We start from the raw sequence: 25,662 nt of genomic DNA on the forward strand, positions 1-25,662 counted from the left end.
TATATATATATATATATATATATATATATATATATATATATATATATATATATATATATATATATATATATATATATATATATATATATATATATCAGATAATCAGTAAAATCTGTTTCAGAGAGAACATACAGTACAATTCCTTCATTATGCTCAGTTTGTTTGTTTCCTAACAAACCCAAGTCCTCCCTTTCTGTCCTCATCTGTTCACATGAACGTGGAGGAATCTGCAGATTTTCATTCCAGCCTGTCTGGAGGAGAGTCCTGTGGTGATTCTTGAATAAGAACAAGAAATTTGGGAATATGCTGGACAAAGATCGAGTGCAGATGGCTGCCAGTAATCAGGCCGGCCGCTGGTGTTTTCAGCACAGCTGGCTGAATCATAATGCTCCACCTATTCTCTCTTGAGTCAAAATGAAAAAAAACAAACAAACACAAGGCTTCAAAATTACAATAGTGTTCATTCAGTGTCACAAAATAAAACATCTTTGAAACAGTACAGTAACCGTGGAGTAGCGTTGTTGCTATGAGACATTCAAGATGGAGTTTCCTGCTGGTGTTTCTGGTTTCAAGCTGCGTCTCGGTTCCCTGCCGACACCACGGAGGACGGGAGAGACGGCTGCCGCCTCTTCATCTCCTGCTGAAGCTGCTCCTTTAGAGTAGACACCTGCAGTAATGATAAAGGTGACAACAAACAGAAGTTAAACATGTAATTTTTAAATCTGATGACATGATTCAATTTTAAATCCAGTCCGCAGGTTACAGATGTGGACAGAAGAGTGGGATTTTGAAGGCAGTAACAAAAGGCTGGAAAATTAAGTGATGCTAAAAACAAACAGCTGGAGGAACTTATTTGCAGCTGATTAGGTTAATTAGTAACAGATTATTAATGTGACTGGATATAAAAAGAGCGTTTCAGAAGTGAAGATGGGCAGAGATTCACCAGTCTGCAAATGCATGTAATGCAAATGTGATGTTCCTCAACATAAACCTTCAAATATCATCTGTGGCACATAATATCATCAAAACATTTGAAGAATCTGGAGGAATCAAAACTGATCAAAACTTCAAAACTGATTCAGTCATTGAAATCACTCCATGGGCTCAGGAACACTTGCACACCAGAAAGGCTGCTCAGGAAGTGATGCACCTGTATCACCAATACAGGTTCTGTATTTAATTACTTACTTTTTAATTTAATTTAACTTAACTTACTGAGTATAGTGCAAAAAATGACACATAAACTATATGTTTTCTCCTTGTTTTGAAGTCGTGTGGTGCTGGGAAACAAAAACGTCCCTCCGATGCTTTAAACATAAAATAGCGTGCCTGTTTTTAAAAACTAAGAAGCAGAAATTACAGATATTTGTACTTTTGTTACTTCCCACCTCAACATACTAATGATCGCATTGTTCCATCTGTGTTTGCACAACATTTTAAGATGAAGTTTTGTTGAAAAAAAATCCAAGCACCATCATTTTATTAGTTTTTTTTCCTGTAAAAAACAATGAGACTGATTAAGCAGTTGTGCTGAAGCAACATTATTGATGTTGAAAGAAACACAGATGTGTCTGTGCCACAGATATGATCCATCATATCTATTATACTCAATGAAACTTGGATCCAGCTAAGTAACATTTGGAGTTTGCATGTTCTCCCCATGTTTGCGTGGGTTCCCTCCGGGTACTTCGGCTTCTTCCCACCGTCCAAAGACATGCAGTTTGTGGGGATAAGTTAATTGACTAATCTAAACTGCCCATAGGTTTGAGTGCGAATGGTTGTCTGTCTCTGTGTATTAGCCCTGTGACAGATTGGCGACCTGTCCAGGGTGTACCCCGCCTCTCGCCCTATGACGGCTGGGATAGGCTCCAGCGCCCCCCACGACCCTGATAAGCGAAAGCGGATGGATGGATTATATATATATTCTGAACAACTTTGTTAAAAGCAACAGAAACACCAGCATCAGGTGTGTCTACAGGTGAACTTGGTAAAAAAGAGAAAAAAAGCTTTTAACACAGCACAATGTGAGCACCTGCTCCTCCAGCCCTTTGACTCTGTGCCGGTGAGCGCGCTCTCTAGTGCCCAGCGTCCGTTCGATATCCCGAAAGCTCGTCCTCAGCCTCTCCGCCTCCCGCTGGGCCTCCTCGCGCTGCCTCACCAAACTCTCGCACAAACTGTGAGACTGCTCCATCTCAGCCAGCTGAGTCTACTCATGAAACACACACACACACACACACACACACACACACACACACACACACACACACACACACACACACACACACACACACACACACACACGGGAAGACAACCAAATGTAAAAGGAGAGGAACATCTGGAGGTAAGCCAACACGACTGGAGTTTTATGGATGGAGTTACAACAGAGTACAAAAAAAAAATTAATAATAATAATAATAAAGCATATCGTTTGGAGCGCTGCAGCGAGCCTGTCTAAGAACATGTAAAACAGCTGTCCAACAAGGTCAACTACAAGCTGTGTGTCATTTGCAAGACAAAATGCGGGAAAAGTGAATCATCCTAATGAAAGAAGACGTCACATAGTCTAATAAAGTCATGTCCAAATCTGATTCCAGATCTGTGAACTAGAAAAAGTAAATTCAAAGAAATGAAATTATCTGGTATCTAGTGACACCTGGGACTTTTAAAGTCCTCCACCAAATCAGTGATGGTTCACGCAAACAAACCTGCAGCAGGAATCAGGTCACACAACACAAAGTGTTTTCCTCTTTTTAAGACTTCAGCAATCGAAGAATACGCAACAAAAAAAAGACTCCAAACACGGCCGTTAGCCTCACAGTCTTTAAAACTCTGCAGCGAACGTTAAAGCTTTGGGATTTACTGCGACGGTTAAAGCACATTTCTGCAGCTTGGGAAAAGTTTGGCTTGAATGAGGAGAAAAGAGAAGTCTGAAATGTTAAACCGGCCTGAAATAAACAACTTTAATGAGCGTTTCAAAATTCCTCCAAAACCCACTGCAGCTTAATTTATTTGCTTGTTTTTGGCATGTCTGTGGTAAATAGAAAAACATAGTTAAGCTTTCCCAAAACTATCTCATGTCTTTGGTCCAATCGTTTGGTTATCTGTGAAAATTACTCAGATGTCACTTTATGAACTTAAACTTTACAATATAACATTAAAACTAATCTTGTTTTTTACATCCACGGGAAAAATGTAGATTATTACACATTTATGTCACCTTGCATGTTAAAAAAATCATTTTAAAGTCTTTTTAAGCTCATTGCTCAAGTCGAGAACTCAGGTTTATTTTGTCACTGTGAAACATCTGCTTGGCTTTCTTCTCGCCCGCTCTTTCTGCACAAACCCTCACTTCCAGTAGACGTATCCAGCCACAGCTAAGTAAACAAAATCTTTCAGCAGGATTCGGCAGCAGTTTGGTCGTCTTTTGCCTCCATCAGCGGCCGTTCCCTACCTGCAGCATCAGTATCTGCTGCTGTGCTTCCTGCAGCTCCTGCTCGGCTGTGTTTAGAGAGCGATCCAGGCGACTCTTCTCTGCAGACAGCCGCATCGTGCCCTCCTCAGACTTCAGCTTCTGACGTTCAACCTGATGAAAAATGTAACCATGGACATGTAACAACAGCGAAGCAAGCCGTTCAAAACAGGGACGCGAGCTGGTGTGGTGGTGTGGTGACTAAAACACTCATCCAAGATGGTGAACACAGTATGTGAGCGGTGTTTTTGTGCAGTTCTATAGTTTAAGAGACAAAGGAAACACTTTATATGTGTATAAATGTCATATCTTATTCAGAATTTCTGGAAACATTTATTTAAATGAAGGGAAGTAAATATTAAATATTTATTAGAATACTAAAAGAATCAACTTCTCATGTTTTTATAATGATTTATATAAATGATATCATACAATTAGAATTTGCTTGGAGGCAATTTTGTAGAGGAGCTCGTACTTATCCGACGTTTTTAACATTTTATTTCTCTCAGGCTGTTTTGATATTTTATTTAAAAGTAATTTTAATGCATCAGCGTGTGTGGTGTAGCTATAAGGCTCTGCAGGTCATTTTGAATCTTAACTGGCATATAAATCTAATATCTTTAATGTCAGATGGTCACAAAGAAAACAAACAAAGAAACAAACACGTGTTGACACAGCGCTGACCTTGTCCAGTGTGTTTCTCAGTGCGTTCTTGTCTTTCTCCAGCCTCACAGCCTGCCTCTCTGCATCTTTTTTCTCTGTCTCCAGCATGGCGACTGCTCTTTGCAGCGCACGTAGCCGCTCCTCCACAGCGGCCCGCTCTGTCTGAGCCGACTGGGCGCTGCGCTGAGCCTCTGCAAGACTGGCTGAGCGCTGTCGCAGAGCCTGACGGAGGAAGACAGAAATCTATCAAGAACACCGGCCTGAGTTCAGCATTGTGCAGAATCTACTCTTTTACAGCTTCAGATCGGCAGCCCTGCAGGTGGACGAGCGTCTCTGGCGATCTGTTTGTCTCTAACCTCCTGAGCGCTCTTCAGCTCAGACTCTACTTCTTCTCGCCGCAGCTCACTCTCGGTCAGCTCGGTCTGCAGGTTCTGCACGCGCTCAGTGAGGGTGGCCGTGTTTCTCCTCGCCTCAGCTAATGACGCTCGGGATGCATCCATTTGTTCCTTAACGGCATAGAATAATTCTCACGTCAACATTCACATCTGAGCCACGCTGTTTGAAGCCCTTTGTTTTCTCTCTCACCTGCAGGAGCCTTCTGTCCTGTTCAGCCATGCTGAGCGTCTTCTGCAGGGCAGCCATACGACCCTGCGTGCTGCTCTGAAGGGCCGCCGCCTCCTGAATCGTCTGGTTGAGAGAAGTGATTTTTTCCCTGAGTAAAGTTTCACCTTCTTGAGATTTGAGCAGAGTCTGGCTCAGCATCTCCACCTCTCTCTGCAGCAGAGCTACGCGGGCTTCTCCTTCAGTAACCTGCAATTAGTACAAAACCAGTTTATTTCAGGCCAAAACAAAAAAAACTGTTTTTCTTTTAATCAAATTGAGATTTCAGTGCTGCTTTTTGTCAAATGTAGTGCAGCGACCAGGACCGCAACTATAAAGTGCAGCTGCTGCATAATGCTTTTATTTTAGTGAATAATCACTACAACTAATAATGTTTCCTTGGAAACAGAAACCAGGAGTGAGTGGTGGATTAACTGAAACTATTTTTCACATATCCACGGTGCGACAGAGCAGAGGCTGCCCCCCACAGCAAAGCTTTTTATCTCAAGGACATCAGCCCCGGCAGATCTCACCTGATGTCGACTATGGTTGAGGAGACAGAGCAGCACTGTTTCTAAGATTTCTTGGTGCGCTTTCTGCAAAATCTGTTAATCTAAATCCATCTTATATCTCTTATATTTAGTTAATGGGACTTTTATGAATTCAAGGTAACTTTTACTGACGCTGATTGCTTTGTTTCTTTAGATTTTAAGTTTTTAATTCTGATGTTTTTGTATTTAAGTCGTTGCTTTATTTGTATATGTAAACACTATAGTGTACATCAGTCTGGCTAAATGGCAGACTATAAGAATAAATAATAGCCTTAAATCATAATTAAATGTTCACCAGCTGATCAGTGACATTAAATCTCCTGTATTAGAAGGAAATTCTCAGGCCCAACTAATCGCATTAAGCTGATCATGAGTCATAAATAAACAGCTCTGTACCCGTTTGACGAGAGAGTCGCGGCGCTCCTGGGAGGCCTGACTCTCAGCCTCTCGGTCTCCCAGGCTCAGCTTGAGTCTCTGCAGCTCCCCCTCCAGACTGCGCCTCCCCAGCTCCACCCTGGTGGCGCGAGCTTCAGCTGCCTCTAGCGCCTCCCGCAGGCGCTTCCTCTCCACCTCCAGGCGGATCTCGGCAGCACGCTGCTTATTTAACTGATCCTGCAGAGATGGATGGAGGAGAAGGGTCATATTAAGTCTACGTTCACTTATGTTTGAACAGACAATTAGAAACAGAGAGGAGCCACAGCTCAACAATCTCCTTGTCTTCTCAATACGTTTGTTCTAAAAAATACAACAGATAAAAGATTCACTCAGTAGCACACACAGCCCAGAAGGTGAATCATTTTGAAAGGTGCTGGCATTAAAAACAAACATATGGAGAGCTGGCAGGGGACTCCACAGGTGGTGCAACACTGAGTGTGCGCCAGCATCTGTTGTTATTACATTTGTCGACAGTGCACGCTTCCCGTTATTGTCCTTCTGTTGCGCTACCATATGTTGACTGTAGCCGAGCTGGGATCACTGCTGTGTGAGTGACAACACAAAACATGGAGTACCTGTATGTGCTTCTTATCCGTCTCAGAGGCCTGCAGCGCTCGCTCTAAATCCTTCACCCGGTCGCTGAGAGCTCGCCGCTCTCTGTCTCCTCTCCTCACCGCCTCTTCTTGCTGCTGGAGCAAAATCTGGGTGGTGGTGAGGCGCTCATCCAGTCCACGCTTCCCTATAATGAGACATCCAAACAACACAGCCTGCAGTAGATTATCGGACTTCATTTTAATTCTACTCAGAAATGGGTTTTGGGCAGCTTGCCTTCATTGTGCAGATGAAGGTTATTTCAGAGTTTTGAAAGCGGACTGTTGAAAGCGAAAAGTTTCCCTGAGCTCATCTAAAATCTCCTTCTTTCTAAACAACTTGGGTAAACTCTCTAACCTTCTTGGTACTCCTGCATGGAGTACTGCAGCTGAGTGAGTCGACTCATAGCAGAGTCCCGCTCCACCTTCAGCTCCTCCAGCTCCCGCTGCACGGCCCCCAGCTGACAATGGACATCATCCTTCAAAATTAGCAATAAACAAAGACTTGAGCTACACAAACAAAGAGATTATCCTCGAGTTATTATGTACTGTCATTTTCGTGCCGCGCAGCCCCGTTACCCTCTCTTTCTGTGCATCACGCAGCTCCTGGAGGAAGTCTCTGAGACCGCTTCGCACAGTCTCGGAGTCCAGCTCTGACTGAAGAAGAGGCACCGGTGTATCCCCTCTCTCAGGAGATACAGCGCCTGAGCCCAAAGTATTGTCAGGGGTGCTTCCTCGAATTTCTGTACAGGAGAAACAGAAAGATGTTACGCTGAGATAGCTGAAGGAGTGAAGGAGGGTTCTTATAATGCTACAGAGACAAGACCAGCAAAAAGTAATTCCTCATGTTATTCGTTATGAGTGTCAGTAAGCAGTAATTTTTTTCTATAATTATGCTAAAATTTGAAGAGTCTTGGAGTCATTTTTTATCAGAGTGATGAAACATCCTGTCTCAGAGCTAAATACACTTTGCAACAATAATGAAACAAAGGCCTCGTGTTTGCTTCTCACCTTTAGGAGGCGACAGCGAGGAGCGCAGAGGTGAGACGCTGTGGTGGCGTGACATGCTGCCAGGTGATGTGGAGCTCCCTCCTGGGCTCCTCCCCCTGGGTCCTCTGCCACTCGCTCCAATGCCCAGCGTCCGCGTCAGCGCCGACTGCAGGCTGCTCAGACGAAACTCCAGGTCCCTCCTCGTGGCTTCGGCTCGGGTCAGCTCCGACTCAGTGGCGGCGAGCCGGCCCTGCGCCTCGCTCAGCTGCAGGCTGCAGTGAGCGGCGGAGTCCTGGGCCGTCTGAGCACGCAGGGACAAGTTCTTAGCTTCGTCCTGAAGCTTCTTCTCGCAGCTTCGAGCCTCCTGCAGCTGAGCGGTCAGCTCTCTCTCGCAGCTGCGCCAGCCCGACTCAGACTCAAGCAGACGCTTCTGAGTCATGGAAAGCTGCATTAACATAAAAAAAAGACAGAAGAGACAGCAGTGACACACTGAAGACAGCAAGATTAACAAAGAGCTGGAAATTTCTTCACTTTGCTCCACTCTCACTTCTTTCTTGAGGGACTCTCTGGCTGTTTCGGCTTCAGCCAGCTTCTGTTTGAGGGTGAAAACCTCTTTTCCTCTCTCCTCGTCTCTTTGCTCCTCCAGCGACAGGCGAGTCTGCAGCTCTGCCACCTCCCTCTCCTTCTGCTCCTTCTCTCCATCCAGGACCTTCAGCTGGAGCCAGACAAAAGGAAAATTTACATTTAGAGGCAAAACTGTGTGCAACATATTTCCCAGGTTCTGCTCAGATGTGAGAGAGATGACTGCATGCCTGACCTGTCTGCGGAGCTCCTGCAGCTCTCGCCGAGCCTCCAGTCGTGATCTCTCAACTTCTCTCAGGCAGCTCCGCAGCTCTGTCACCTCCTTCTGAGTGGAAGACAAATTCTCCTCCAGCACAGACAGCTTTTGCTCCTTCTCCTCACATTGTCGCTTCACACTAACAAAACACACACACACTGCTTACACATCTCATCTACTCTGTGTCTCTGTCCCTGGTTACTTTGCCAATCTCATGCATACCTGATCCTTTCAGTTTCTGCACTTCGCAGAGTTTCTCTCAGGTAAGTATTTGATTGGCTGAGAGCCTCTCTCTCCTTGGTGACATCACTGAAGCCACGGCGCAGCTCTGTGCCCTCTCTCCTGTAGCTCTCTGCTGAGTCCTGAGTTTGGTTCAGGCGGCGTTCAGTCTCCAACAAGTCCCGCCTCAGCTGGTCTCGGCTCTCCTCTGTGGCTGCGAGGGCGGCTCTGCACTGCTCCAGCTGGTGGGTGAAAATCAGATGAAATGAGGTCACTGGACAGAACATTTGTTTGTTTCCAGCATGAAAACAAATTAATTAAACTGTTTTATGTTTTCATATTTGACCTCTGCCCATATCTACAACCTTCCACAGATGCAAAAAAGTTGTAAACACTGATGGTCAGTGGCAGATTCTCCTCGCTTTGATGTTCTTCTTATAGCAATTTATTTTCTAACTTCTTGTTTCTCAAATCCGTTCAAATGTGGGCCATCAAGTCATGGTTCGACACATCAGTGGAAACCAGGTATATGTTGGGATGTTGGTATCTGATATTATGCATTTTGGCTCTTGTAGAGGATGATCTACCTCTTTGAGAGCGATGTCAGCACGCGAGCGGAGATCACTACATGTCTCTTGTAGACTGTGGAGCTCCCTCTCACGAGCGGAGGCTGCATCCTCCAGCTGAGAGCGAAGCTCCAGCACCTCGCTGGTCAGAGCGCCGACTCTGATCTGAGGAAAACAAACAGGGTGATGCTGTAGTTAATCTTTCATTCGTGCCTCGACAACAGCAACAAAATACAAATCAGGAGAGGAAGTGAAACCCTCCACGTTTCCTCCCGTCACCTGTTCCTGCTCTTTGTAATGAGCTGCTTCTCTGGCCACTCGCTCGGTCTCGAGGGCTGCAGCTGACAGTTCAGCCTGCAGGCTGGAAACCCGCTCAGACAAAACCGTCTTCTCTGCTTCCTTCAAGGAAAGAGCCTGGGAGGACAGAAAATGTCTGGTTAACACTAAAACAAAGTTTAAAAAGGGGGGAAGGAACAGCCTGAGCCATGCTGGCATTTCTAACAAAGACATTATTTTAAGAAATCTGTTTTAAACCAAAGATTTAAATGACACATGCTATCTGATGAATAAATACAGCTCTAGACACTGAATAGTTTCACAGGCTGGGATCAGACCTGTTGTTTCTCCGTCTCAGCCTGGAGGAGACACTGATCTCTATCGTGCTGCAGAGTCCGCATTTCATCCTGCAGCTCCTCTTTTTCTCTCTTTGCTCTGCTGAGCTGATCCTCCATCTCCTGTCTGAGCTTTCTCAGCGTGACCTCATGCTCCATCAGCAAGCTGTGCCGCACAACTTCCTGCAAAACACCATGATGACATTCATCCAAGTGTAAAAACATTCATACAAATAGCATTTAAACTAACAGTGATCCACTGAACCCACTCACCTTTTCTGAGACCAGTCTCTCCACCTCCTCCTGATGCTCAGAGGAGGCCTTGCGCAAGGCCTGCTGCGCCTCCAGCTGTGCCGCATTTAAAGTCTGACTCAGAGTCTGCTTCTCCCGCTCAGCCTGGGCCAACGCAATCTCCCCGTCTGAGCGAACGCGCCTTAGTTCAGCTGGAAATCACAATCAGGAAAACAAATACAACGCTTTCCTGTTATTGACCAACTTTTATTATCTTTAATTATAAAAAACACGTCTCCTCTCACCTGCAGCCGTCTCACAGCGGACTCTGAGGGTTTGGTTCTCTGTCTCCAGCTGCTCTCTGCGAGTTTCCACCTGAACGAGCTGCTGCTGCACTTCGAACAGGCTGGTCTCCAGGGACTCACGCTCCGACCTGCAGGTTACAACCACAACTTACACACACGTGCACTGAGCACTTTTGAGTAATTAACCAAGTCTGAAACCAAACATACCTGAAAGCAGCCAGTTCCTCAGACAGCATGGCGTTCTCCCTCTCAGATGCTGTCAGCTGAACCACGAGGGCCGCTTTGTCCCGGGCCAGCTCTGCCTGACTGCGGCCGACCTCCTCCAAGGCCACCTCGTTCCTCTGGCCTTCTCCTCTAGCGAGACTTAACTCAGAACCCAAAGAGGTCACCTCGCCACAAAGCTGTCGAGTACAAAATGATGAGGTCAGTTAAGTGACCTCTGTGAGCCAAAAGCTCAGACTTCAGAGTCCTATAAACACCCAGTTTCTGTTATGTCAGTTATAAGAGATGTACTTGTCACTGTCATTTAAGGCCCACAGCTCTCTTTGCAAAGTTCAGCCAATCAGAGAACGGCTTTCAAAAGCCTTAAAAAGAGAGGAGCTGAAACACCTTCATACTGTTATATCAGACAGCTTCATGGTTTATATCAAGGCCCACTTTTATTTATAATTAGTGTGAAGTACATGATGATTCAAAAACAGAAAAGGTACTGCATGTCACAGTGTCGTATGTGAGCGGTCTCTCATCAACCTTGCAAAAACCAACCTGCACACACCGGACACACGTCTCTCCTCTGCTGCGTTCTTCTGGGTTTCAAAGTTTAACCAACAGTTTGTCTGATTTAAAAATTTTCCTTTCCTTTTTTAAATGTGTTTTTAAAATAACTGAGGCGAGAAATCAGCCATGTGGTCGTATTATCTGCCTTTATTTTTGGGTCATTCAAAATAACGCTTTAGGCCCATGTTGTTTGCAACATGGGCCAAAATGGGTGTTTTAAATATTTTAAATTCGTCTTTTGGGGTTTATAAAAATGAACAGTCATAGTTAAAATACCAGATTTTGAATTCTGTTTGCTTCGACTGCTTTTTCACCAAGCTTTGGTAATAGACCGGTGTTTTCCAAACAGGAAATATCTTCCAGTGTTCTCTTATTTACAAGACAATGTGCACAGGAATGCAACATCCATCATTCAAGGCACTGGTAAAAATAAATAATTGAAATGGGTATTTATTTGTTTTTTGTTAAGTTGCCTAATAATTATGCACAGTAATAGTCACCTGCACACACAGATATCCCCCTAAAATAGCTAAAACTAAAAACAAACTAAAAACTACTTCCAAAAACATTCAGCTTTGATATTAATGAGTTTTTTGGGTTCATTGAGAACATGGTTGTTGTTCAATAATAAAATTATCCCTCAAAAATACAACTTGCCTAATAATTCTGCACTCCCTGTAATGTGTAGTTGTACCTGGGTGACTTTCTCCTGCAGCTTAAGTCTCTCAGCCCTGAGACTCTGGAGCTCAACCTCGATCCCCACACGGCTTAGCTCGGCGTCCTGCAGCGACTGCTGCAGTGTGATGCGGGCGGACTCCAGCTCGAGCCTGTCCTGCTCCAGCCGGACCAGCTCATCTCTGATGGTCAGCTTTTCCTGCTCAGCGTCGCGTTTCTGAGTCTGCAGGAAGGCTTTCTCCTCCTCGAGCTTAGACACAGAGGTGAGAGCAAGTCACATTAAAGGCCTGAAAACCTCTTAAAATCTAGAACAGGTTTGTTTATTTTACTCGGCTGGGATGGAAAAGGGTGATGACGCACACCAATCACAGTTTTGCAACACCTGAATTTGAATCTAACTACATTACTCTGTTTACACTGGCATTAACTCTCGTCCACAGAGACACAAGAGTATTTCATATCAAATGGGCTTGAAACTACATATGTGGAGGTTTTAAATAGCACTGCAGCTCCCTTACCTTGAGGATGTAGGTGTTCAGGGCTGCTTTGTCCTGTGCCAGACCCTCGTTCATGCTGCCCATCTTTGCCAGAGAGTCTCTGAGAGCTGCATCCTCAGACTGGAGCTTGTTAAGCAGCAGACAGAGCTCCGTGTTTTTGCTCTCAGCCTGGAGGGAAGAATCACAGTCAAACAGGTGCTATTTGTTTAAGCAGTCGGGCTATTGCACCACAAGTTTATCTGAAAGTTTTCAAGAATAACTGAATAGAATGTCTGACTAAACTTAAAAACATAAAGTCTTCTGAGTTTTAGTTACATCAGACAGCTCACGTGGAGGCAGGAGCTCCAGAGGAGTGCTGCTTCATGACAAACTATTCAAAAAGCTGAAATCTGTGTCACAGACGACATGTACAGTCGTACAGTCAGCGCTTCGAAAGGGAAACTCCTAAAAATATATTTATGAGGTCAGCTGCAAAAATAATCGTATAACTCCCCCTTTTGGCGTTACAAAGCTGCTGTCTGAAGACGTGCAGCATCAGCTTTGGAGCTGAAAGCCGTAGACACTGCAGGTTGTTTAGTGGCCTTATTGCAAATGTATTTGTAGGATTTTCCTTTCCACAAAACACCAGAGGGAAAATATTTAAAATACTTGATTTACTGATATTTGCAACACACAGTCTAACATTACATTTAGCGCTGAAAGAAGCATGCTCTATTGTTTTTGGGACACTGCTACTAAATCTGCACCTTAATATCATGAACACTTCCACCACTCGTTTTGCCTTCATTAACTTTCTCGCATGAAAAACCTTGAAACTGACAACTGAATTTTAATGGACTAACTTTAATTTCATCTCAACAAATACATCCAAAACAAAAAAGTGGCAGAGTGTCGCTCCCTTGCACTCTGGCAGTACTCTAGTAGCGTTTCACCTCTGACAAATACACAGACTATTACTATTTTCTTACCCGAGCCAGCGCCTCAGACAGCTGTGTTTTTTCTTGCTCCAGCAGCTGCCTCTGAACCTCCCCCTGCTGGTGAGTCTCCCTCACTGCAGACAACTCGCCACGCTGAGCAGAGGCTCGACTCTCGCTCTGATCAAACTGCTTCTGTCTGTTTGAGGCAACACGTGTTGTTCACTGAAAATCAGGCAGGACTCTTGGTGTGTATCTGTTAGTGTGTGAAGCTTGTTGTTCTATTGCAGGAAGGGACGACTGGACAGCACAATAGTTGTGAACAGAGTCAAACTTTTACACAAAAGCTGTATATGAGATGTTGGGGCTGTACAGGGAGGAGTTTGTTAATGACTGAGATGCTTATGTAGAGGAAGCTGATGCACACTGTGAGCATGTGCAGCGTGTGGATTAGTGCCCACATCACATTCACTTAATCTCTACGAATTAGCCAGCTTACACCCTCAGCGTCTCTGCCTTCGCCCGGTCTCTCTCCTGCACGGCAGCCTCCTTCTCCTCCCTCTCGTGGTCTCGCTCTCGCTGCACGGACGCCACGGTCAGCTGAAGCTTCTCGCAGTCCATCTGCAGGAGCTGGCTGCTGCTCTGCGCTGCCTGCACCGTCTTCTCCAGGTTCACCTTCTCGCTGCAACATTCACCACATGTGTGTGTGTGCATGTGAGAATATAATGCAGAGTTGAGGATAAATACACTGTTGGGTCTCGAGGCGAGTTTTGTAGGTGAAGTTTGGCAAACCTGGCCAGCGTGTCTCTCTCCTGCTTCACACGGTCCCGTTCTCGCAGCGCGGCCTCTCTCTCTCTCTGAGCGGCGTCCCTCTCCCGCTGCAGAGTTTGGCTTCTCTGTTCTGCGTCTCTTTTAGCCGACTCGGACTCAGAAAGCTGTTTTCGTAACTGCTGCACAGACGACTGAGCAGAGAGCAGACGGCTTCGAACATCCTGCAAACACAACCGGACAAGTGGAGGGAATGATGATGACGGTGTTACAAGGATACAGCACCTACAACATGAAAGATTTTAAAGTCTCACCACAGATTTTAGCACTTAATGTCTGAGCTTCATTGATTTTTAAGTCGTTTAGCTTGTCTTAAACATCCAGAAAAGGGGGGCAAATAAAATCGGTGACCTCTGTCAGAGAGTTCCATGTTTGTGTGTGGTCCTTTGTGTTTGTAGATTAACATGTCACCTGCAGCTGGAGTGTCTTGTTTGTGACTGCAGAGCGGAGAGCAGACAGCGCTGCCTCTGGGAGAGGAGACAGCGAGGAGGGTCGAGTGGGAGAGGACGGCCTTCGAGGGAAAGAGTCACGAATCCCAGCCCCAGAATTGTCCTGATCTGCTTCTGACGATGACGATTCTCCGTCTGCTGAAACCGTCTGTAAACGCAGGTTAAAATGAAGCCCTTCCATCTGGGTTCCCACTGAGAAATCAGCTGATGTAAAAATGTGTGTGTTGTTTACCTGAGCGATGTCCCGCAGTGTGTCTAACAGCGTCTCAGTGTGAGTCCTCATCATCTGCATGTCAGTCTCATCACTGCCGCTCTGCTCCTGAAGGGAAATGATTCACATGAAGCACATGAAGCAGACCAGTATGAAACCATTATGGCCTCCGTGACTGGTGTCTCACCTCGAGCTTCCTCGTTAGTGTCGCAATTTCTCTGTCACGCTCTTCAATTTGTCCCTTTAGTCTCTCCCCTTCTCGCACCAAATCGGACAACCTGAGAACGAAAACAGACAATATGAAATTAAACTCACACGGACGGTAAAAAGGACCTTTAGTTTTGCACTTTGAGTCAGTTCTTGTTGTTTTAAATGAAAAGTGCTGGAAGTCTTCCTGCTGTTACACAATGGGGACTTTTACTAGCTCCTCCTGTTGGACAGCTCGATTAAAAACAACTTATACGACTGTAAGCCTGCAGGACGGCTCGGCACCCTGACCTGACGTTGAGCTCGCTTCTCTCTGCGTCCATCCTGCTCTGAAAGCTCATCATCTCTGCCACTCGACCTCTCAGCTGCTGCTCCAGCTGAACCCTCAGAGCTTTCTCCTGCTCCAGAGCCACAACTGCTCCTCCCTCCCGACTTTGCAGCGTGGCACACAGACCGGCCCAGGACACCTGAGCAGAGTGGGACGTCCGAGCCAGCTCATTACGCATATCTGACAGGTCCCTGCGGGAGATTGGAGAGAGGCGGGAAGGAGTGAGAGACAAAACACGAGTCAAAAGATAAAATAAGACTGAGGAGAACAAAGTTTACCTTTCAGTGGCGCTCTTCATTTCGCAGACATGCCTCCTGAACCCGACCACTTGTCGCCACAGTGTCAGCAGTCGGCTGTGCTCGCTGCTGAAGTAGCTGTGGAAAGACTGAACAGGAGGCCAAAGGAAATTAAAACGAGTAATGATTATTCTGAATTTAGACTTTCCTGAATTTCCTTTTAATATTTAAGAAGCATCCCTCTCCCACCTCTTCTTCTCTCCTCCAGTCAGACTCCTTTTGCTCTAGCTCCTCTCTGGCTTTTGTCCAATCAGCAGTGAGCCTGCGGATATCCTGGCTGAGAGCCTCGTTGGCCAAACCAGCCTGCTCCAACTGCTCTCTCAGCATTGCATTCACTGCAGACAGACTGCTGCTCCTGAAGTCACAACATGGAAACACTCAAATATAACACACGCAGTTCAGGCTGAAGCTGTTTACAAAGAAAGTGGTTAAATAAAACGCAAAGGAGAAGATTGATCAGGCCTGCAGATGTTTGGTATAATACATGACTGAATTCATGAAATCCTCCTTAACTAGAGTCTGCGTGGTTTTAAAAAAAGGCTGCTCACTCTCATATTCCCTATGTTTTTGGTGTAAAAGTTAAAGTCAAATTACAACGGAGCACAATCACAGATGAGCTCATGACTCATTTCTGTAAAAATAGTTTTGGCTGCATGTGCAAAAATGTCTCACAAAAATCTTCAGTCCCTAAATAAAAAGAATTAAAAATAATAACTCAGTGGACTAACTGGCCAACAGCTTATGTTGGCAGTTAGATAACTATTCATATCTGCTATACATAGGCCATGAAAATACGCTGTTCCTGCATGAGTGCAATACCATCTATATCAATTCTGTCCATCGATCCTTACAATAACAAAACAAAACAAGAATAAGTTGATTAAATTCATTTTTAAAGACTGTTGCATATGTAAAATTAAAGTAATAAATCCATATACATTTATTTGCAGCTTCAAAGGGAGCTATCATAGTGTGATGTTCCCAAAAGCAGAATTTGATCTCAGAGGACGACCTTGCTGAATTTAAGTTTTTTAAATAAACTGCCGGTGCTCAAGTTGCACTGAGAGCATTGTAGAGTCAGTGCAACCCTAGCTGTGGTTCAGGAGGTTCAACTAATAATTGGAAGGCAAGATGTGGGCAAGATGATGAAATGAACCGAAAACTGTCCTGGATACAGCCACTGAAGTGTGAGTGTGATAGAGACAACACGCTTGAAGTGCACAAAATAAAGCACTGTATGAATGCTTGTGGTAAACAGACTTATACAGTCGTCTTCTGCTCATACTACTCAAAGTGCTGCTACATCATAGGCCACACTTACATTAATAAAGCTTTTTGTCCCGCTCTCTTAAACACTTTTTAACAATCACACAGACACACACAGTGCCTCTATAGTGCAGCAGTCTCTGGTTTGATCCCAGCAGGAGTCACAAGTCATTTTGGGTTAAGGACAGGCGTCTGGTGTAACAAATCTGCCTAATGAGACACGTGTAGAAACCTGCTAAGCTGCTTCCTTGTGAATAAAGGAGCAGACAAAAGTAGCTTTACCTAGCAGGCACACTAATTTAGACACATTTCAACACTGGGACTGAACCCTGACCCTCTGATTAGCAGACATCTCACTCTATCCCCACAACCACAGCTGTCATAAATGTGGGTCACAGTGTAAATGTGTTATTTAAATACCAGTTAAATAATTTCCTCTTAGACTTTGCTAAAAAAAAAAAAAAATAAATTAAAAAAAAAAGTTTGACATAAAAAAATGGTGTTAGTGCAGGTTTTAATGTTTCTGTTTCTATTTATGGGCTACGTGCCACAATTCTTTACAATGACACTTATTAAACCACTGCTAGCTGTTTTAACAAATTAAAGGCCAATTTCCAACCTAACTTTTATCTTTAAAACTCTTGAAATAGTAGTTGTAAAACAGCTAACTGATCATCTGCAGAGGAATGGCTTATTTGAAGAGTTCCTGACAGGTTTCAGAGCTCGTCAGCTTTAGTGGAGGTTACAAATGATTCTGATTTGACATCTTAATATTGTACATCATTTTACTACAGAGATTAAAGCACGCTGTAGGTATTACAGGTACTGTGCTGAGGTGGTTTGAATCATATCTATCTCATAGACTCCAATTTGTTCATGTAAATGGTCCTCTTCACACCCTAAGGTTAATTATGGAGTTCCACAGGGTTCAGTGCTAGGACCAATTCTGTTTACATTATACATGCTTCCCTTAGGCAAGGTATAGCATACATTTTCACTGATATGCAGATGACACACAATTTTATCTATCCATGAAGCCAGATAACACACACCAATTAGTTAAACTGTGTGAATGTCTTAAAGGAGCAAAGATCTGGATGACCTCTTCTGCTTGTAATTTCAGATAAAACTGAGGTTATTGTACTCAACCCTAATAATTTTAAAAGCATGGTGTCTAACCAGATGTTTACTCTGGTTGATTGTTGGGTTTTTCTCTCTAATATTGCAGGATCTTTACCTTTTTCTGATTTGGCACTATATAAATAATATTGAATTTTCTCTGAGTTATCTCTGGTTTGTCTGCACTGATACTTTTCAACAGTCTGAGGACGTTACAGGTTTACAGCTAAATCATTTTATGTCTCTTCTCTCATGATGCATCACCTTTGTTGTTCCTCCTCCAGACGGATTAAAGCATCCTCCAGGTTGCTGCTTGCTTCATCTTGATGGCGACCATTCGATGTTTCGCTGTGACCCTAAAATCAAAAGATGACCATGGACATATTATTTTTAACCTGTGCATAAAAATCGGCTTCCTTATGTTTACAGTAAACTCGAGGTCGCCTACACTGTTTTTCTCCAACTCAGATGACTTCTCCTGCAGCGCCTGATCCAGATCACCACACCTCTTTTTATACTGAAGCACCTGAAGGAGCAGGAAATAACACCAGTAGTCAAACCTCATCAATAACAACTTAACAGAAGAGGGAAATAAAACAGACGCACCTTGGCCTGCAACTTCTGCACAAGCTGCGCCTGCCTCTGCTGCCCCTCCTGGTATGCGGTGAGTTTGCGCTTGTAGGCCGCCTGTTCCTCGTCCAGCCGCCTGCGCAAATCCACATTCTGCTGAGCCAGGCTGCGTGACTCTGGTGAATCGTGGTCTTCGTCCCCTGTTTCAAAACGCAGCGCCTGCTCCAGCTGTGGTTTTAATGAAAGGTAAGAGGCAAGGGGTCGGGTTTAATTTCGCACTTCTTCACGACAGATCTGCATGGCACTGCCAAGTTTGGACTGCATCCAAAAATACCTATATACATGTTCTCAATGAGCTAAGTACTTGAGATGGGAACTATTTTCCAGACTTTAAAACAGAATTTCCCCAAACCATCTCACCATTTAACAGCTGTTCTGGACAGCTTGTGCGTACACTGATGGCACTGGTACAAAACACATCCTGATCATTTCCTGTGAAACCTCACATGAATGCATAAAATGAAGGAAAATACTACATTTAAACTACATAAATGGAGGTCATAGTACTTAAGAAATACTAACTTTGTTTTCAGCCACATCTTTCTTTCTATGCTGTATAGATGTTCACTCTTAAATGAAACTCTTCACAAGAAGGTTTGTGGATTATTTTGTGTAACCTGATCGTGACATCTGGACAGAGGCACATCTGCTGAGTTTATAAATCATTTTTTGGCACTTTGAACAGCACAGGGTGAGCGCCATTTAGTTCCGTTATATTTAAGAGAAAGCTGACTCACATACTAACATATATTCCAGCTGCTCAGTACTACAGAGTGTCTGTATCCCAAAGCGGAGACCAGTTATTACTTTAAATACACTTTTGAAATGAGTCCATTAAGTTATAAAAGGTGGACACTCTCCTTTAAATTGGTTGTTTTATGTGTGACATTAAAGCAGCAGGCATCTCAACAGCCTACAAGAGTAAAATATACATATATAAATTTATTTATTCTTTAAAGAGAAAAGATTCCTTTGGACGATCTCCGGCACAGTTTCTTCGTGCTTTAGGAAGCAGGCTGCAGTTATTCCTTTTGTAATGTTCAACCCACCCCAAATGAGCTGTAGCACCCAACTCACCCACCCACCCAACACTGCATCTCCCCTCGCCATTGAAGCCCCTGTTTACAGTCACCCAGGGTGACAGACGCCATGGCAACATTCCACTTCAGTTGATTCCAGCCCCCATCACCTGGGAGACGAGCAAATCTCAGACAAAGGAAGGACCCAAAAAAACACATAAATGAGGAAAAGGAAATGTGGCACGGTCCTCAGCTTTAAATGTGTGTAAAGCCAGAGCACCTGAAGAGTGTTTGAACTTGTCGCAAGAGATTAACAGGCTATAATGATTCCATCCACCTCTCAACCTATTCTACCAAAATGACCACTAAGTGCTGTTTGCAGGCATCCTGGAGACTTGCCTTACCCTCTCACTGATTGCACCGTACTTGATGGCGAGCTCGTCTCGGTCGGCTCTGCTGTGTGCCAGCAGGTCCTCCAACCTCGCCAGTTCCCCCTGCAGTACTCGGTTCTCCTCCTGGAGGGACATGACCGAGGACATGGCCCCTGCTGCTCAAAGAAAGGCCAAAGTCAGGCAAAGACGGCACTGAGTTGATGTGAAGGAGAGAGGACTGTGGCAACTCACCGTTGTCGCTGAGGTTCTTTGTCACAATCTCTCGCACTCGTGCTGGCAGACATGTAGGGGGGGCATCAGGTGAAGGACCCCGGACTGTCAGCCTCTTCTCCTCAGACAGAACGCTCTCCTCCAGCCTCTGGTGGAGGAGGACAGGCGCAGCCGTTTTTATTTAGTTTGTGACGTTTAGAGAAAGATCAGCAACACAGAGCTGAGAAACTATGAAATAAGGCTGTAAACACAGAAAATCCCAACACATGACAGAAACCGAGTGATCACAATAATGTGTCTGAAAAGTGCCACAAACCCAACGGTGCCACGACAGGCACAGGACCACGACTGCTGCGCAATAGATACACAAAACTGCTCCCAAACAGAAACAAGCGCATGCACGCCCCAGATGAGCCGCTATTATTTGCCCCACACCTGTGTCATTTAATGAAATGATCAAGTGAGCTGGAGCGGGCCCGGCGAGCCTCACCTGGATCACAGACTCCAGTTTACTGCTGGAGTCGCTTTCTGCGGAGTTTTCCGCAGCGCTCATCGCACCGGCAGGTATTTAAAATCCTCCGGGTAACAGGATTAACTCCGAATAAATGCTACGTCTTCACGGTGTCAGCGATGGTCTGTTGCTTTGCAGCAGGAGCGGGGAAATGAAACAGTTGTGAGCCTTAGCTGCTTATTTGGTATGAGCCGACAAAGTTTAGTCGCAGAGGAGCAGTGCGCGTCCGTCCCGTCGCCTCCTCCTCCTCTTCCTCCGGGAGGCAGAGATTGAGGACAGCAGGATTAGCAGGTTTTAAAATGCACACCCCACCTCCTCCACCACACTCCCACTTCTCACATTCAGAGCCCTCCACACGTCACTGATATCCAGCTACTCTCGAGCCTCGCAGTTGAGAGAAGATACCGAACAATTAACCTGATTTTTGTGACGTCAGTATGTTAATATTGATTCAGATAGTTACGGCACTCCTGAGCCCACCGAGAGAAGCAGCAGATATCTTTAAACTCCTTTACGGCGTCGTGCCAAAAAGTGATCATCTGCCAAAAACACAGACCGTCTGTTACAACTGACTTGTTGACCCAAAATCTGCGAAACATCTCTCATTTAGGTAACTTTTATGTAGCCTTTATTTATCCAGGTCAAAGGTCTCATTAAGACTAAAAGGTTATTTCAGAGTGACCTGTCCAAGATATGAGCCTTTCATAAATCAAGTTGACTACAGTCTATTTACCAACACAAGCAAAGAATGGACTTTACTAAAAAATAAAAAAAAACAACCACAGAAACAGCAGCAATCACTTTTTGAATATGAGGGTTTAAAAATAAAAACAAACAAAAAACAACAGAGCATAAGCTTCTACCAAAGCGCTGGAGTTTACTCTCTAATTTCCTGTTTCGATTAAGCATAAGTAGTGGCAGTGCAGCAGTGCAGCTGTTACTGAGTGTTTTTAAGGATCTTTTAAAATTAATAACTAAAATAGAAATAATTAAAAATATCCTCCAGCTTAAGGGGTTAATTAAAAGTACAAAATTATTGCCAGTCAAAGAAGCAGTTATAACAAATAACATCTTGTCACTGCAATCATATTATTATTATTATTATTATTATTATTAATCCAGATAATTTGTGCCACTTCTTAGTTTTAATGACACAAAAAGGATCAGATCTATCCATTTACACTTGTATTATATTTTTACGTGTTAAGTGCTCTGCACATGGATGTGTGTGTGTGACTTTTTTATGTCTTTGAAAAGTTGTGACTGTCACTTAAATGGTAGAATAAGGGTTTCATATTTTCCTCTGAAATGCAGTGAAGTAGTCTAAACATGACATAAAACATATTTAAGGTCAGTAGTTTTAAAAAAGTGTTTGGACAAGTCCAGACAAAACCAAATATGCTGCCTCAGGCAGTTTCAGTTTTCCTTTTAGTGCTGTTCAGTATTTTTGGTGTTAGGGTGATGACTGTCATCACAGTTTGGATCTGCTTCATGAAACTATGAATACGTGTTTGCAAAATCAAAAAAGGGAAGGTATAAAATGTTATCTTGATATAGCTTTACACTAGTGGGTTTGGGGTATTTCTTCATTTCTGAAGGGCAGGGGTACATCCAGAGGGGGCAGCATGACTGAATCTTACTGATACCCCCCTCCCACCAATGCAATCAGACTACAATACTGTAAAACCCACAGCGTGCACTGGATGAGAGCATGCACAGTTAGTACATTTACTAAAATACTTTACTAAAGTACCGTTTCACAGATCTACTTTATTTTATTTATTTTTTATTTATTTATTGTAGTCACTTGGATGAGTGACAAAACATTTCTCCCACTGAATACGTGGATTGTAACAACATTATGGTGTATCCACAGTTTTCTTCACTTTATTCATTTCTGATAAATATTTTCTGTGGGAAGGGTATTGTTCCTGCTCAGGAATTTTGGGGGAGCAAAGAGGTGACATCTTCTCCATTATTATATCTTTACATTCAAGCAGCTGTAATCGGAATAATTCACAAAATCACAAATATTTCGTATCTTTACACTTGACTTTGTTTTCTGCTTCTCCTTCTTCTTCTTTTAGCGTTTAAACATTTTTAATTTTAATACATTAGCAACTTTAGCACAAAGTTAAACAAAGCATCTGCTTTGTTGTTTGCTTTGTGACACAGGCATTGAAGATGACGGGGTGTGTGCTGCACTGTGTGGCGTTTGAATTGTCAAGGTTACAGACAAGAGGATCATTGTGTCAATACCAGACCCCCCACTCTGCCTTAACCCAGCTCTCCCGCTCACACTCCATTTGCATTTCTATGCTTCTGAGTACTTTCTCTTACAGTACACATTACCATCCCTCCACCCTATAACCCCTGAAACCACACAGGGCCCTGGGGGAGCGAGTACTACCAGATTAAATGTCCTTAAAAAGGCCCAATACAAAAGGACTTACAGGAATAAACATCAAAACTCAAAGTTATTACAGCTTTATTATTATTACAGGGATTTCCCCCCCAAGTTTCTGAGTTTTTGATTTTATTTCCTTTAATTAAAAAGTTATTTTGTTTTTTTAACAACAGTTTCATTGGACTGTAATGACTTTGGTGAATGCTGACTTAAATTTCTGAATGACTGAAATTTAAACTTACAGGAATAAACAACAAAACACTGATGTGTTGTGACATCATCAGTCATGCTGTCACGCCTGACACCCGTTCACCGACCACTTCATTAGGCACACCTTTTAAGGCAAATGTCTAATCAGCCCCATGAAAGTAATTCAGTTTATTGAGCCACATAGACACGGTCAAGACGACCTGCTGATGTTCAAACGTGGCATCAGAATGGGGAACAAAGGTGATTAAAGTGACTTTGGATGTGGCGACAGAAACTTTTGATCTCTTGGGATTTTCCCTTAAAACCATCTCTAGGATTTAAAAAGAGAAAATATCCAATGAGCAGCACTTCTCTGGGAGAAGATGCCTCATAGATGCCAGAGCTCGGAGGTGAATAACAGGAAGGCAACAGTACCTCCAATAACTACTTGTTCCAACCAAGACATGCAGAAGGAGACAGGAGACACTGCTGTCAGCTAAGATCACTAGGAATTAAAGCAGCTCTAAAGGCGGGGGTCCCGCACAAGCAGGGTGTACTAATAAAGTGGCTGGCGTAAAACCATAGTATTCTAATCTGAAATAAATGAAAGATTTTCATTTCCCAGGAACGAAAAGTTCAGTTTAAACTTATTCATATCTTTGGCGCCCCCTACTGGTGTGACAGGAAATAACTGGTACTGACTTCAGTGAAATTAAACCTTAAAAATCTGTCGGTCTGCGCAATTGTTCATCCTGAATCTCCAAATGCGAACACACCCCCAAACTGTCCGCTCTTCCCCACACGTTAAACAAACGGGACTTCTTCTGCACCGACCTTAAATCACTGATTTCCTGAGCAGATGCCTCTGCGCTTCTCGTTTATTATGTGCATATAAAGGAGAACACGGCCAAACGATTCATCGCCAACATCCTCTTTAAGCACAGAAACCACCGACATCCACAAAGACACGCCCAAGTTTTCAAAAGTCTGAGGAGTTGGAGGAGTTGGAGGAGGGAGATGGTTGCACGTTAAGCCGCGCAGCATCCAACCAAAATTAAACGGAGACTTTTTTCGCAACCCAACCATCAGAGGAGGAGATCGTGACTGCTGTGGAAACAAGAGGCTGAATATAAACACCATCTACACCTACATCATGTCGTGTTTGCTGCAGCTTTAGCAGTGAAAACATCCGCTTCCCTGTCTGATAAACATCTCTCCTCGGCTGCTCGTTCTGCTCACCGTTTTCCTGCCGTCTCTCCATTTCTCCTCTGCGTGGGCTTTTTACACAGCAAAAGCAGGCACGAAGCTCATCCCGGCACTTACAAACGGACCGTCGGCTCCCTGCACGCAGGGTCGCCTTGTTTCGAAATCTTCTCCATGCTTTTTCCGGGGAGGGACTTCCAGTTCATACAGATCAGCGGCGGGTCTATCATATGATCACACCGAGCTCCATAACGCGCTGGCATTTTGAATGAACGCTGTTATTCACTCAAATAAACGAGTATCTTAAAAAAAAGTGTGTGTATGTTTTAGTGTTTTATGTTTTAGTTTTTAGTGTTTTTTTAGTGTTTTATGTTTTAGTGATGCAGATGTTTATCGTTCAAATAATATCTAAAATCCGAGCATATACATTTATCCAAGGTTAAATGAAAGAATTTAACCACTTCATTATTTTATTTCAAAATATCTTATAATCATTTTAAGTGAACAAAATAACACTTTTAACTATCTAAAATCCAGTCATATCATCATATCCAATGCTTAATTTAAAAAATGAATTAAATTAATATTTTTAAATAACCTCTCTTAAATAATCATCTCAAATGAACAAAATAATATGACATTTACTTTTTCAGTTCACATTTTTAATATCTAACATCCAATCATATCCATTTTCCCATATATTTAATAAAAACAATATTATTTTTAAATAAAATATTTTTAAAAAATTCAGTAACCAAAATGAGAGACATTTATCTTTTAAAAGCATCAAAATAATATCTAACATCCAATCCATCCATTCATCGACTTTTTAATAACAAAAATAAATACATATAAAATAACAAGCAGCTGGACAGCGTAGTTACTGCACACCTTTGGAGCAGGAGTTGCAAGTTCGATTCCTGCATGCCGGTGGTATCCAGTAAGGGTCCTGGCTGCCCCCATGCTAAAACCAACCCCTGACATGTGTTGTGCCAAACTGTATTAATGAACTGATATTAGACACCTGTAGTCTAGTAAATAAATCCCGATCACACTTACTTCACAGGAAACGTTAAATGTCTAAATGTTTTTCAGCTGAATCTGTTTCAGTTTGGTGTCTGTAAGGTTTGGTGCATGTTTTTTTTTCCTTCCCATCATTCTGACACAAGTTAATCTTGGCTTCATCCATCTAGTGATTTATCCATTTTCAGCACTGTGCGGGCTCTTTTATGCGTTTTCTGGTAAAGTCTTATCTGTCCTTCCTGCTCTCGAGTGTAAACAGTGGTTTGGAGCTTAATGTAAATCCTCTGTTTACATACATGAAAGCACTTCTTGATTGTAGACCTTGAAAATTATACAACTATCCCTAACCCTGACAGTGGTCTCGACTTCATCGATAAAGCACCTTCCTACTGTACTTGTTTACCCAAAGCACTTTATACAGCATGTGTCATTCACAGGCTCTG

General features: G+C 43.5%; 1 protein-coding gene across 3 annotated transcripts; it reads right to left on the reverse strand.

Moving 5' to 3' along the window:
- Nucleotides 1–36: 36 nt before the first annotated feature.
- crocc (ciliary rootlet coiled-coil, rootletin) lies at nucleotides 37–24,393 on the reverse strand. 3 transcript variants are annotated; one of them, XM_080890981.1, is made up of 37 exons: nucleotides 24,144–24,393; nucleotides 19,908–20,034; nucleotides 19,689–19,831; nucleotides 18,242–18,433; nucleotides 18,084–18,161; nucleotides 17,900–17,991; nucleotides 15,440–15,605; nucleotides 15,233–15,339; nucleotides 14,918–15,145; nucleotides 14,607–14,697; nucleotides 14,441–14,527; nucleotides 14,171–14,356; nucleotides 13,724–13,923; nucleotides 13,431–13,613; nucleotides 12,986–13,130; nucleotides 12,039–12,185; nucleotides 11,540–11,770; nucleotides 10,276–10,469; nucleotides 10,069–10,196; nucleotides 9,806–9,975; nucleotides 9,536–9,715; nucleotides 9,201–9,335; nucleotides 8,943–9,086; nucleotides 8,359–8,597; nucleotides 8,116–8,275; nucleotides 7,846–8,013; nucleotides 7,320–7,743; nucleotides 6,888–7,051; nucleotides 6,667–6,787; nucleotides 6,294–6,457; nucleotides 5,680–5,895; nucleotides 4,718–4,942; nucleotides 4,489–4,638; nucleotides 4,154–4,354; nucleotides 3,452–3,583; nucleotides 2,033–2,206; nucleotides 37–667 (listed from the first exon to the last, which is right to left on the reverse strand). In XM_080890981.1, exons 1-37 carry the CDS (start codon nucleotides 24,252–24,254, stop codon nucleotides 569–571), a joined length of 6,102 nt encoding a protein of 2,033 aa, XP_080747107.1. In that variant the 5' UTR covers nucleotides 24,255–24,393; the 3' UTR covers nucleotides 37–568. The 3 variants fall into 3 exon arrangements, with proteins under 3 accessions (XP_080747107.1, XP_080747109.1, XP_080747108.1); XM_080890983.1 differs by having other exon boundaries at nucleotides 24,233–24,390; XM_080890982.1 differs by lacking the exon at nucleotides 24,144–24,393 and adding an exon at nucleotides 20,377–20,660.
- Nucleotides 24,394–25,662: the final 1,269 nt, after the last annotated feature.

The sequence above is a fragment of the Rhamphochromis sp. 'chilingali' genome, assembly GCF_963969265.1.
Source record: "Rhamphochromis sp. 'chilingali' genome assembly, chromosome: 9".
In the NCBI taxonomy this organism is placed as follows: Eukaryota; Metazoa; Chordata; class Actinopteri; order Cichliformes; family Cichlidae; genus Rhamphochromis; species Rhamphochromis sp. 'chilingali'.

Bases quoted from the DNA above. Each gene is read 5' to 3' on its own strand.
- crocc (XM_080890981.1), bottom strand. From the start codon at position 24,254: ATGGAGAGACGGCAGGAAAACGGTGAGCAGAACGAGCAGCCGAGGAGA. The intron at 15,340-15,439 runs GTGGGAGAGGGA...CCTCCTGTTCAG, and splicing joins ACTGGAGGAGAGAAGAAGAG to TCTTTCCACAGCTACTTCAG. The intron at 668-2,032 runs GTGCTCACATTG...TCATTACTGCAG, and splicing joins TCAAAGGGCTGGAGGAGCAG to GTGTCTACTCTAAAGGAGCA.